Genomic DNA, 14,789 nt, shown 5'->3' with positions numbered 1-14,789 from the left:
TGCGGGGACCGTCCGGAAGGACAAAGAGAGAGTCCGAATTCCTGAAGGACTCAACAACCGTCATATAAACCCTTATCGCCCGAACCACATACAGAGAGTGCAAGACAACTTATTTGTGATGTTTAGGCTTAGGACATAAGGAAGGCAACACAATGTCTTCATTCAGGTGAAAATCCGACACCACCTTAGGAAGAAAGGACAAATTAGGCTGGAGGACCACTTTATCCTTGTGGACCACAAATAAGGCGAACGATAGGACAGTACCGCCAACTCAGAGACTCTGCAGGCAGAAGTGATAGCCACTCGTAAGGCAACCTTCTGCGACAAAGAAAGCAGAGAAAGCTCCCCAATATTCTCAAAAGGAGGATTGTGAAGAACAGACAAAACCGGATTAAGATCCCACAGCGGTAAGGGGATCTCCCTGGAGGAGCCAGATGACGCACCCCCTGAATGAAAGTGTGAATCAAACAATGAGTAGCCAACGGATGTTGGAAGTAATTCGCCAAGGCAGATACCTGGCCCTTGATAGTGCCCGACGCTAAGCTCTACTCAATCCCTTTTTGCAAAAATGCCAAAACTCTAGCTATAGAGAACAAGCTAGGGTGCAGCTGCAGCAATTCACACCATGCAATGTACAATTTCCACGTATGATGATAGATCTTCCTAGATGTTAACTTCCTGGCTTTCAAAAGGGTAGGAATCACTGAATCAGAGAAACCTTTTGTGACGGTACGTACCGTCACTGAGAGTGAAAAAACTATGTGACAAATAAATTGATGGTTTGGACTGCTTCAGTTGGTCAGACTTGTAACAGATGCATGTCATCAGCTCAAACACCTGTCTTCCACCCATTGTAAATTATGCTGATTTGCTCACCTATTGTTTACGGTGGGTTCTCAATATTTACACTATATGTGTATTGTATCTTGTTTTAGATTTGGTGCCGGCAGTCTGTTCTTCCAGGCTGGCTTAAGTGTAATGAGTTAATTAGCATGTTAATTGGGATTAGCCATTAGTCAGCTGTACCTCATTATCTATTCATGTAGTGACTGACATACTTCTCAAGTGTATAAAAGTCTGTTTCTTTTTCAATAAAGGAGTTAGTTGTTTCCAATATACAAACTAAGTGTCAGGCTAGCTTTGTATGACAGTGGCTGGGATTTGATATCTATGTTCAAGACTGTGAGGAAGCCGTATACTGACAGAAGACCACAAGTACAGTGTGGGTCTGAGGTTCCGTTACATTGGTGGCAATCGGTGGGATGCTTCCTGCAGTCTGGAACTTACAAACCTCCACCGGAGTCCAAGGTCCGGGGAGCAGAAGAGGAGAGGTACAGATATCAGCCGCCATGGAAGAGAAATTCGGAAAGAGGTTGCGAGAGATGCGGATACAGCACAGGGGACCAGTGTCAGAGAAGGTCCTGCTGGGATGGCATGATTCAATCCACTTGGAACTCTGGGAGGAAGCGCTAGTCCGTGAGCAGCGACACCAGGGAGAAATCCTCCCCTCCTTCCAGGAAAGGTACTGGTCACAGTACGAAGTGTGAATGGTGTTTTTGGGGAGACAACCGTATAAGGAATGGAAAGCTGAGCTAAGCAGACTGGTCCAGGTGGAGATGTGGTTGGATGAGAGCTATAGAGCCCTCTGCTGGTATGTAACCCAAGTGTGCCCATGGACAGTAGACGACAGCCCAATGGAAGGCTTTTGCTATGGAGGCCTGGGGCTGTTATTAGAGAGGCTGTCTGAGGACCCTGACTTTGGAAGTGATTTGGAGTGGCGTTTGGAGGGAATATTGGAATACAGAGAACAGATGCTGAATGTCTTGGAAGTGCACTGGGCACTGGAAGCTTTGGAATTTCTGGCCAATCAGGAATGGGAGCTGGAGATCACCTACAGACGGCTGCTAGACTCTGCTCAGGGCCAGGCCTAGGCTCCCCTTGCCTGGGAATATCCAGAATACCAGCTGACAGTCCAGAAATCCTGACTGAACAATTGACAATGTGGCACAGTAATAGTGTGGTTTGCTCACCTGCACCCACGGTTTTGGATGCGGAGGTCTTATGGCGGATGCAGCAAGTGCTGACTCACCTTGACAAACCTGTTTCTGCACAGGACGAGCTTGGATGGAGGAATGCATCTGATCGGCCGCTGGATAAAGGTATGGGAGAAGAGGAAGCCATCTTCATTCCTCAAAAACAGATCACAAATTTAATTAACTTTCCATCGGAGGATGATATGGAAGATAAATCACCCGCCAAAGTGCTGGCACTGGGCCTAAGTGCCACCAGCCCCTGCCCTGGACTTTCAGCAATTCCAGAGGCTGGGGATTTAAAGGAGTAGTCTGAAGCCCCATTCCACAAAATGCCAGAATTTAGCCAATTGAAATACCTTTTCAATGTCGCCACTTTTAAGAAAATCGGCCCAGCGGTTATTCTTTTATTCCCTCCCGAAGTTTTCAGCACTTCCTGGTTTTCTTCTATGGCAGCCATGATAAAACTACCTCTCCCAGCATGCCCACTCATCTCTTCCTGTAATCTCCTGCCCTCCCCCTGTGACTCCTCTGCTCGGCCCCCTCCCTAAATTATAATATTACACGTCCCCTTCTCTCGAACCTATTTCCCTATCCCCGCCTCTTAAAAAACGTCCTATTCTATTGGCTTGCCGAGCTCCAATGAGCTTTCGGCCGCCTCTGCGTGTGTCATTTGCTGAGCTGAGCCAATGACAGCTCAGCTCAGCGTATATATGAATAAATTAGCTAAGGGGGAGTATTTGACTCCGGGTGAGGAGGCCGGCGCAGCCCGCAGTGACTCCTGGGAATCGATGAGTCACTGGGCAAAGAAAGAAGTCGAGCGCCATCAAAAGACCCAGCTTCCTGCCGGAGAGAAAGTCGAGGAGAAGACCAGGAAGAAGACCATAAGGAAAACGTGAGTATATTTAAATGTGTTATAACTTTGTGTGATGCTCTATTTCCCCCAGAAAAAGTTTGCTTCAGACTACTCCTTTAATAGACTTTTCTGCTGAGGAGGAACCTCCCAGTGAGCCTACAGCAGAAGAGAGGACATCAAGGCATAGCACTTCTGACCTCTGCCTGCAACAATTAGTGACTCAGGAAGATGTGTGCAAGGACAATGACTTTACAGTTTACTTTCCTGCAGAACAGCTGGCATCAGGGCCTAACATCACTGAGCTCTACCCAACACCAACAGCAGTTTCAGACTCCCTGAGAGAAGAGGCAGCTGACCTTTCTGCTACACCACTGACAGGGACATGTGATTTCCTGCCAGCAGCATCTGTGGAGTTACAAGAAATTTCTCCAGCTGAAGCGTTGACAACTGGACAGAGGGTCCAAGACATCTGCTCCACACCTGTGGCAGTTCCAGAGGCCCAGGGTGACAAAGTGGTGATCACCCCCCAGCAGCAGATCAGGATCCAGGGGGAGAAGAGAGAGGAGGTTGTCGTCCTCCCTCCCCAACAGTTAGCCGGAGTGGATTACGTGGAGTCCCCAGCAGAAGTGCTGGCAACAGAGCAGAGTGTGGCTGGCCTCTGCCCTCAATGTACAAAAGATGGAGTTTCTGTGATGGGACTGCGGTCTCCACCTTTATATCCCAGGGATGCTGGGCAGTCAGCCCAGGTCCCCAACAGCATGAGGGAGTGAACCCAGCCACCCTGTCCTCTCTCCAGCAGCTGAAAGAACTTCCGGGAGAAGGGCCAGTCCAGGTTTATCCACAGCAGCGGGTATGTTCTACGAGAGAGGCAGAGGTTGGCTGGGTGAGTAATGCTTCTTTGAGACAATTTGCTTTGGATACTGTGTGGCTACAGACATTGGGGGGCTGGAACTACAGACTACAGTCAAAGTCAACCCATTTGGGATCCCCTTCTGTGTTAGTCTCCTTCCGGAAAGGGAGAGATGTGACGGGAGTCACTTTGGTTGGGGGGCCCGTGGAACACAGCTTACCTTAGAAAGGTTGGGAAATAACTCTCTTAACCCCCTAGGCACTTCTTATATGCAAGTCACCCTGTGTCTATTAGGGACACAGGGTGACCAAGAAGCCCAGTCTGGCCTGCCCAAACCATACTTTCACACACTAATTGGCTATTAGAGCTCCATGCGCCTTGCCAGGACAAACTTACAAACTATGTGGAACTTTGTCAAGGAAGCTGCCATGATGGATTTACTCTTTGGGACTTGTTACCGACTAACTCAGACACAGACCGATTGGAGGTCTGGTACCTGGCTGGTCTACCTTTGGGTGGAAGATATGTGACGGTACGCACCGTCACTGAGAGTGAAAAAATATTGTGACAGATAAATTGATGGTTTGGACTGCTACAGTTGGTCAGACTTGTAACAGATGCATGTCATCAGCTCAAACACCTGTCTTCCACCCATTGTAAATTATGCTAATTTGCTCACCTATTGTTTACGGTGGATTCTCAGTATTTACTCTATGATATGTGTATTGTATCTTGTTTTAGCTTTGGTGCCGGCAGTCTGTTCTTCCAGGCTGGCTTAAGTGTAATGAGTTAATTAGCATGTTAATTGGGATTAGCCATGAGTCAGCTGTACCTTGTTATTTATTCATGTAGTGACTGACATACTTCTCAAGTGTATAAAAATATGTTTCTTTTTCAATAAAGGAGTTAGTTGTTTCCAGTAAACCAGGGGTGTCCAAACTATGGCCCTCCAGCTGTTCAGGAACTACAATTCCCATCATCCTAGTTAGGTCTGTGAATGTCAGGGATTTACAATGCCTCATGGGATGTGTAGTTCCGCAACAGCTGGAGGGCCGTAGTTTGGACACCCCAGTGTCAGGCTAGCTTTGTATGACAGCGGCTGGGATTTGATATCTATGTTCATGACGTGAGGAAGCCGTATACTGACGGAAGACCACAAGTACAGTGTGGGTCTGGGGTTCCGTTACATTACCTTTATCCCTCACCTTGCTTTCAACAGCCAAGCCATTAAAGTCAGCGACCGTAAAGCAGGATGGAAGATCGGTCCTTGAGATAGTAAATCTTCACGCAGAGAAAGATGAAATGGAGGATCCACGACTATTTTTACCAGTTCTGCGTACCAGGACCGCCAAGGCCAGTCTGGTGCCACCAGAATAACCGGAATGCCTTCCATCACCACCCGGCGAAGAAACCTTGGTAGGAGAACAAGTGGAGGGAAGGCATAGATCAGGCGATACTGACTCCAAGGAGCCACCAGAGCATCTGTGGCGTCGGCCAGAGGATCCTGAGACCTGGCATTAAACCTCTGAACATTCCTGTTGAGGCGAGACGCAAACAGATCAACCTCCGGAGTCCCCCACCAGGCCCACAGGAGGTAATCCACCTGCCAATTCTCCACACCCGGGATGTAGACTGTGGAGAGAGAAGGAACATTTTGTTCCACCCACACCAGAATTTCGGCCACATTCCTGGTGCCCCCTTGGTGAATGATGTAAGCCATGGCCATGGCATTGTCAGACTGAATCGGAGAGCTGCGTAGCTGACTCGTCCAGTGAAGCAGGCAGAGCGTGATCGCTCTCACCTCCAGAATATTGATTGGCAAGGAAGACTCCTCCCTCGTCCAAGTTCCCTGGGCACAGAGCTTCCCCAGCACTCCACCCCAGCCTGACAGGCTGGCGTCCGTGGTCACCACCGTCCAAAACACCGGCAGGAAGGACTTGCCTTGGCACAGGACAGGTGACTGAAGCCACCAAAAGAGAGCCGACTTTGTGAGATGGCTCAACCAAATTTTCAGGTCCTAGGTCCGAGGATCTCTGTTCCATTTTGCCAGAATCTCTTTCTGCAACTGTCTCGTGTGAGACTGAGCAAACGGAACCGCTTTGAAGGTCGAGACCATCAGTCCCAGGGCTGAGGACTGATCGGTCTCCAGCAGCAATTGGACCACCCTTTGCAATTTCTGAAGCTTGTCTAAGGGAAGGAAGACCCTCGCCAGAGAGAGTCGAGGATCAGCCCCAGATAACTGACCCGCACGGACGGTGTCAGGGCAGATTTGTGGAAATTGATCGCCCGCCCGAATTCCTGAAGGGTCTGAATTGTGATGGAAAGGTTGTTCACCAGATCCAAATGGGAGACTGCTTGCAACAGGAGATCATCCAGATATCCCACAATGGAGATACCCCGTCAACGTAACAAGGCCAGCACAGGGGCTAAGACCTTGGTAAAAACTCCAGGAGTCGAGACGAGGCAAAAGGGTAATGCCACAAACTGAAAGTGCTCCTCTGCCACGCAAAGCGGAGGAATCGCTGGTGTCCCTCAAATATGGGGACGTGGAGATGCGCATCTTTGAGATCGATGGAAGCGATAAAATTCCCCTGATTCAAAGATGCCACCACTGACCGAATGGACTCCATTGAAAACTTCTGCACCCGCACAAAGCGGTTCAGAGCCTTTGAGGTCCAGGATTGGACGCACTTTGCCCTCCTTTCGTGGCACCATGAACAGGTTTGAATAGAAACCTTAAGCGTGTTCCTGTGGAGGAATCGGCACAATCACCCCTTGAGCCAGGAGATCTCGCACAGCTTCCCACAGATCCTTCAAACGCTCCGGAGACAGGTGCAGATTCGACTGAAAGAATCTGTCCCCTGGCCGGGACCAGAATTCAATCTTGTACCCGGAGCAAATCAGTTTGCGAACCCATTCGTCCTGAGCAAAGGAAGTTCAGGGTTCCTGAAAGAAGCGCAGACGTCCTCCCACCCCTGAGACGGGTGAGGGCGCCCCTTCATGCTGAAGAGGACTTGTCTGCAGCACAGAACTGACTGGCCTTGGGCTTGCCCCAAGGCTTCTTTGTTCCTCCAGAAGTTCTAAACGGTTTAACTTTTTCTTGCACCCCGGAGACACGAAAAAAAACGTTTATGAGCCGAAAAGGAGGGACCCGGCTTAGTATGGGGTGTCTTACCCTTGGAGGATTGTGAAAGAAGGGTACTCTTCCTGCCAGTCAGGCCCTTGATTACCTCATCCAATGAGTCGCCAAACAACCCTTCCCCCAGAAAGGGGAGATCAGCCAGGGCTTTCTTAGAAGCTTGGTCAGCCGACCAGCCCTTCAACCAAACCATGCGTCTTAAAACAGTGCCCACAGCGGAAACCCTAGCCACCAGGGGAGCCGCATCCATAGACGCATCACACAGGAACACCAGAGCCTGGATCACCTGGTCCAACAGTTCCAGCTGTTCCGGAGGAACAGTCTCGAGGTCCAAAGACTCCCGCAAACCCCTAATCCATTCCGTCAGTGTCTGTTTCAAATTGGAACCCGCCAGCACCTGAAGGTGGTGGGAAAGGGATTCCAACCGCCTGTCTACTGGATCCGTAAAGCCAGGGAATCCTCCACAGGCACAAGGTTAGATTTGTTTAATATGGAAACAGGATGGTCCACCTTAGGCGGCACCGTTCAACAGTTGGAGACCTTTTCAGCAAAAGGGTACCGGCGTTTAAAGCGTTTTGGCACCAATAACACGTGCTTAACACTCCGCCATTGGTCGTTCACAATATCCTGAAAAGTGTCGGGACAAGGAAAAATCATCAGCTTTTGGAGACTTCTGAGAGCCAAAAGCTATCTGCAGCTCATCAGCCAATTTTAAAGCATACTGCACTTAAATAATCAGGGTTTCCACCAATGCGCGTTCCCGCGCTGCAGCTGAAGGGGACAGGTTCTCTTCACCATCTGACTGAGAGGACAGCGACCCCTCAGGTAGGGGGGCGTCCGGGGCGACCCCTTCAGCCTCTGAATCAGAGGACACCTTCATAGATGGAGAGGCAGCGGCCGTTTTTGGCTATCAAACTTTTTCATGACTAAATCAACTTTAGTCGCCAGGCTTTCCAGGGCTGCTGAAATCGCGGCCAGCAACTGCGATCCGGACTGTCTGGGAGTCGCACAGAGTGGGTCTGAGGGTGATTGCACAGTTTAGGACTCCATATTGCACTTGCACAAACTGAGTACTGTAGCTTTAAGAGCGCCGATCGCAGTATCCACCACCGATCGCAGTATCCACCCCCCCCGATCGCAGCAGTCTGCAGGGAACCCCTTTAAACTAAACTGAAAGCAGAAAGTGCAGGAAAAGTACTGTACCACCTCAGACAAACCATGGAGAGAAAGACAGGAAGTTACCTTGGTCAGTAGCAGGAAACAAATGGACGGGAAGTGATGGTGCCTGAGGAAGGTCACACCGCTCAGCATAGCACAAGGGCTACACAAAAATGGTTGCCCATACAAATCAATAGGAAGCTACAGGGAAAAGGGCTGCCCCATACAAGTCTATGGGGAAAAATTAACAGTGCCCACATTTAAGATGGCGGCGCCCACGGCAAACCATACGGCTAGGGAACGACACATGAAGGCCTCAGGAACCACAACAGGGACCAGCAAGCCCAAGGTACCATGTCACACCCCCCTCCCCCCCCCAAGGTGTCAGGCGCTCCAGACACACAGCCACCGCAGGGACAGGGAAGAAGGGAGGGTAGGACACACAGACCAGGCGGGCCAGGGAGATCTTTTGGGAGGCACAAATCCCATTATCCCCAGGAGAGGGCCCACATCCCCCCAAGGCTAGCAGAAGGGGGGCACATTTACTCACTATACCATGGACCAGGTGGGCTCCGCTCGGGCAGACTACCTCCCACTCGAAATGGGGGTGCTGCCAGCCGAGGGGTACGCTGTGATTCAGGGCATTCCAGGGCGCCGCGTCCCAGCAAGGCATCCGTTTGCAGGCTCGTATTCACTATACCATGGACCAGGTGGGCTCCGCTCGGGCAGACTACCTCCCACTCGAAATGGGGGTGCTGCCAGCCGAGGGGTAAGCTGCGACTCAGGGCATTCCAGGTCGCCGCGTCCCGGCGAGGCATCCGCTCGCAGGCTCTTCCCCATCCGAAAGAGCGTTGCGGCTCGGCCTAGGTCGGGACTATAACCTGCTCACGCTCGTGGGCCAGACTGGGGGGACCATAAAGATCTAGATTATCCAGCGCAAAGCCCCAGCTGGCATCGTTGCTTGTAGATCACCAAGAACACCTGAACACTAGCTAGCAAGTCAGTAAAGAGAAGTAAAAAGAAAATATTCTGTAAGGAATAAAAAAAATTGAGACCTGAGTCCCAGCAGGAAACCTAGGTTCTACTCCTTCTCTAGGCAGAAAGAAACTGATGTGCTGGACTGTGGCAGTGGGGGTTATGCCTGGAGGGACAGCCCCTTGGGCGTGTATATGTTGAAAGTTTTGTACTAACGTACTGCCTAGACTACTACTGCAGGTGGCAGCATAACCCACTCAGCTCATGGAGATGAGGCTGCGTCTGTCGATTGACGATAGAGAAACAATGAATTTAAAACTCTTAAGCTTATCAAACACGTTACAATCTGATTGAACAGTTTCCTTTAGATCTACCAACAATTGTGTAGTGCAGGGGCCTGCCTGCTTGGATTCAGGTTGATTGGATTCATTAGGCCTCATACTACATCATCTTGGTAAATCTTAAGGTTAATTGTACAGAGATTGTACAGTCATATTGTAACATGTAGGGTGAGCCTTAGGGCTACATTCAACAATTGCACACCTGGGTTTATACTTCCCAGATAATTTCTCCTGCATTTAGAAAAGCTAAACAACTTTTATGCTTCCCAGATAATTTTTTTCCTGTGTTTAAATAGAACTGCTTTAGGCTTCATTCAAATATGCGGTTGGGGGTCAGCAAAAATGTACTATTGAGCAGTGTTTTTGCCTCCTGCCAACTCTCCCCCCCCCCCACATTAAGCTACAATAGCCAGTGGACAGGGGTGTTCACATGCTGTGGATGTGATGTTTCACACCCACGGAAAAGTTTACCCAACATGTAGTGATCGGTGGATGGCAAACCCACCAAACGCTACACATTCAAATAAATGGGGCTGAAAATAATGCATGCGGTTGCGGGACATTTGTCTGCAAAAATGGGGTTAAACAGGTGGTGAGGAGGCATCGCATTGCTTCCTAACCGACTGTCAGCAGCCTCTGAAGTGCAAGCAGATTGGGCTTCAGAGGAAATGGAGATTTAGGCGGATGTCTAAATCTACCTTAAGCCCTTGTTCACATCAATGTGGCTTTGATCTTGGAGTTCATCTGAATTCGCATGATTCCAAAGCCAAATTTCGGTCCGACTTCGGGGAGATTTGAAAGACATCTGTGCGGGTTCATGCACAGATATCTATTGAAATCTCCCCCAAAGTTGCCAAAAGTAGTGCAGGAACTACTTTTGGAAATCAGTGCGTCGCACCAAAGTCGATGTCACACCAATTGTGACGCTCCCATTGCCGGCAATAGGCCTGTCAAATCGCCTCGATGTGAACGGGGGCTTATAGTGGGTTTAGCCCCTGTTCACATTAGGGCAATTGGACCTGCGATTTGACATGTCAAATTGAATGTCAAATCGCAGCCCATTTCTGGCAATGGGAGCGTTCCAATCGGTGTGACACTGACTTTGCGGCGCCACACCAATTTCCAAAAGTAGTTCCTGCACTACTTTTGGTGGCTTCGGGGGCGATTTCAATAGACATCTGTGCATGAACCCACACAGATGTCTTTCAAGTCGCCCCTGAATTTGGCCTGAAATGTGGCTTTGAGATTGTGCGAGTTCATCTGATTTCAAAGCCGCGTTAATAGGAACAAGGGCTTACCCATGTTTAGAAATTGTAAGCAGATCCTGTGCATGCAGAATTCTAGCTACTCTACACGCATCTAAACTGAATGCACCTAAAGACAGGTAAATGCTTATTTTGAACTGCACCATTAACTGGACCACATGTATTTATATGTACCGTAATTAAAAATTGTCCTCTAAATGTAAAAAAATGCAGGTTTGAAAGTGCCAGTGTGAATGAGGCCTAAAGTGACTACAAATGACAGACCTTTCCATTGACCTGATTGACTGCAAATATCATAAAGATTCACATGTGATGGTCATTCCAATTTTACTGCACTGTCAAGTCAAAACTTACCGTATCTTTTTCAGAAATGAGAATTCTGTATCAAACTGCTGCAGGGACAAAATTTCAATACTAATGATGTGGCCTTGTAACTTGGTTTCTAAAACCTTTCTGTCGGCAGATGTCAAAAGGCGGGAAAATGTTGTGATCTAAACAGAAAAAACACAATTAAAGCATTACTCCAACCAGAAAAAAAGGTGAAAATGAACGGCCCATTAAGTCAAAGCTGGGCAGCTACAAGTACCAATTCTCATGCTCCCTGCTGATTGGAGAGCTCTAGCTCTGACTCAGCAGAGGGCATGTATGACCTGTGCAGAGAGACTACTGCTTCTACAAAGAAAGTGTGATTGACGATGGATCTACATCGGGGGGACACTTTTTTTTTTCCTAAATAAAAGAATGGTCAAAAACTGTGTGTGTTTTATTTCTTTTTGGCACGTTTTTTTGGGTGAATGAGTAGAGGTACAATGCACTCCTACTTGTTCACATAGGGGGAGGGGGGATGTGGGGGCCCCCTGGTTGAAGGGGACTTCCAGAATCCGATAAGCCCCCTGCCCGCAGACCTCCACAACTACAGCCCAGGGTTGTGGGGAAGAGGCCCTTTTATCCATCAACATGGGGACAAGGTGCTTTGGGGTGGGGCAGAGCCTGTTAGGCTGCATGCTTGGGTAAGGGTCTGGTTTGGATTTTGGAGGGCCCATGCCATTTTTTTTTTTCCATCTTGGCATGGGGGTTCCACTCAAAATCCATACCAGACCTAAGGGTCTGGTATGAATTTTAGAGATTACATTTTTCTATTGCTGGAAATGTTGCTGTCAGCTGAGAGGTCCATTGACAGCTGATGACTCATTCGTTGTTAAAGCGGATTTCCAGCCTCAAAACGAAATTTAGCCATCTGCTTGCTCTAAGTAACCTGAAAAAGAATTGGATAATGACAATTTTTTTTTTTGCTTTACTTACCTTGTTTTTCAAGAAAATACACTTACCTTCCTTCCACTTCCTCCCTCTGCGGGCGCGGCCCACGCAGTCACTTCCTGCTTGCATTGACACCTGGGAGCTGAGCGTCATCACTCCCAGGAGTCAATGCGCCTGCACCGGCCCTGCTCGTCACTTCCGCTTCAGGCGCATTATTCCCTGCTTAACAGCTTCTGCCCAGAAGCTGTGCAGGGATGACGCGCCTGCACCGGAAGTGACGAGCAGGGCCGATGCAGGGCATTCTGGAACTCCGACGTCACCGAAGAGGACACGAAGAGGACGCTCTGGCTTCAACTGTCCACACCTGAGATGGTAGCGCTGGACAAGAAAAAGTATTTCTTCTAAAAAGGTAAGTGAAACAGGGGACAGTTCAGAGGCTATCGTTGCTTAAATGCACTAGCCCTGACTGTCCCTGGGGTATTTTTTATCTAAAACAATTTTTTGAGGCCGGAACTCCGCTTTAAGGATGCTGCCCCTGACTTCCCTGGCCTGTTCCTTTACAACCAGCTATTCATTGTGCCCTAATTGGGCAAAGCTTTGCCAAATCAGGGCTTTGAATGCACTGTGCAGTGCTTGGCAGGCAAACATTCCGCCAAGCGCCCCACAAATTTGGGTGTTGGCCAAGCAGGGGATGTTCGGGCTGAACTTGTAGTTGGTCCAAACTGCTCACCCAACACTAATCACAAAGAGGGGTGGGATCTGTGTCCCCTAAGGAGCTCCAATAAATAGATTTTACCATAAGTACAAAATGCTGCTTTTATCAATCATTAAGGCTGGCTATAGATTAACCAATTTTCTTTCCTTCAACCACGGACCTATTGTATTCTGACACTGTATTCTGATCACTGCTTGCGGCTATAGCTGCCGGCAGTGATCAAACGAAGGGACATGACAGGCTGAATGTACTGAAGTTAATTGATGGATCAACTTCAGTACAACCAGCCTGCCAATATAGGGATCGAAATTTAGCCAGTTTCTGCTGAATTGGCCAAACTTTGATCCCTCTATGACCGTATTAAGGCATCCAGGGTCAGAAGTAATTTAAGAGACAATTGGGACATCCAAAAGCAATGCAACTGAGGGGTATGCAACAAAAACAAAACACATGAAAGCCAACTTAACATGTACAGAAATAGGAGCAACTTGCGGGTCAAAAAACTGCCTGGAGGAGCTTATGTCCAAAGCTTGCATCAGCTAAGGCCTGAATATCTACGTGGTAAAACTCAGAATGTGCAAAAAAAAAAAGAAAAGACAGCAGCCTTACAAATTTGACAAACTGCGGTCTTCTTCTGAAAAAGCACAAGAAGCACTCACAAATCTAGTAGAGTGTGCCTTGTCAGGAAAGGTGGAATCTTTTATTTAACCACTTAAGGACCAGGGCTATTTCTGACACTTGTTGTTTACAAGTTAAAAACAGTATTATTTGCCAGAAAATTACTTTTTTTTTTTTTTTTTTTTTTTTTTTTTTAGCAGAGACCCTAGAGAATAAAATGGAGATTGTTGCAATACTTTATGTCACATCATATGACATATGTCTTACAAATGCAATTTTTTTGGAAAAAAATTACTTTTTTGAATTAAAAAAATAAGAAAACAGTAAAGTTAGGCCAAATTTTTCTATAATGTGAAGAGAATGTTACATTGAGTAAATTGATACCCAACATGTCATGCTTCAAAATTGTGCGTGCTCGTGGAATGGCGACAAACATTGGTACTTAAAAATCTCCATAGGTGACGCTTAAAACCTTTCTACAGGTTACCAGTTTAGAGTTACAGAGGAGGCCTAGGGCTAGAGTTATTGCTCTCACTCTCGATCGCAGCAATACCTCACGTGTGATTTGAACACCATTTACATATGCGGGTGTAACTTGCATATTTGTTTGCTTCTGCGCGCAAACTCGGAAGGATGGGGCGCTTTAATTTTTTTTTTTTCCTGATTTATTTTGCCTTTTATTTTTACACTGTCCCTTTTAAAAACATTTTTTGATCACTTTTATTCCTATTACAAGGAATGTAAACATCCCTTGTAAAAGAAATAAGCAGGGCAGGTCCTCTTTAATGTGAGATCTGGGGTCAAAAAGACCTCAGATCTCACATCTACCCTTAAAAGCAAAAAAAAAACAAAACAGTTGGGCGTAAGCGAAGTATGACGTCGCTCTGGTCCCCCAAGACCATAAAGTCGAGTGGAGGCCATCTTGCCCTCACTCGACTTCCTGCCTGGAACCTGGAAGGACCAGATCATTTTCCCCTCTACTGATGGCTCCGGTAAGCAGGGAAAACAACAGAGATTCGGCGGGAGGGGGGTGGGCGCCTCTCCTGCCGCAAATAAAAGTGATCCCGTAGCGAAGTCACCGCTGGGACAACTTTTATGTGAAAGAGGACCGCTGGCTGCGCAAAGAAATGCAGGGGTTATGGCAGCTATCTCTCCTCCACAGCCTTCCAAAGTACACAGAAGAGATGGTATTTCTGCTTCCAGGAGGCAGGATCTGACATCACACATTGCACAGAGCAGTGCAAGTCTGACACCTGAGTGTAGGTAATGTACACACCCCTATCTACACAGTCTCATTGGGAAACATGCACATCTGAGGCTTCCATTCACCTGCGGTGTTGGAGAAAATTGTCAAAAATGACAGATGCAGATTGGAGGAGAAGGAGACAGCAGCCAGGATCCATACAATGGATTGATGCAAGTACACTCCATATTGGGATGTGCTTTTACATATTTCCTTTGAAAGGTTTACAATCACTTTAAGCCTACAGGTTTAAAAGATAACTTGTCTAAGAACCTGAGAAATGGTGGAAAGTGAAGAGGGTTTCTCTTTACAAGGGCCATCAGGAATGACAAAAAGGGATTC

General features: G+C 47.9%; 1 protein-coding gene across 1 annotated transcript in view; it reads right to left on the bottom strand.

The window, feature by feature from the left end:
- LOC309553784 (E3 ubiquitin-protein ligase RNF213-like) overlaps positions 1-14,789 on the bottom strand; it is a 678,906-nt gene that overhangs the window by 323,416 nt on the left and 340,701 nt on the right. Inside the window, exon 26 of the mRNA XM_082255197.1 lies at positions 10,969-11,105. Within this exon, the coding sequence (XP_082111323.1) occupies positions 10,969-11,105 (137 nt within the window). The remainder of the gene's footprint in view (positions 1-10,968; positions 11,106-14,789) is intronic.

Source organism: Pelophylax lessonae (assembly GCF_965119305.1).
Source record: "Pelophylax lessonae genome assembly, chromosome: 4".
Lineage (NCBI taxonomy): Eukaryota > Metazoa > Chordata > Amphibia > Anura > Ranidae > Pelophylax > Pelophylax lessonae.
Note: the sequence above shows the minus strand (reverse complement) of the source record. Positions and strands in the feature narration are given on the sequence as shown.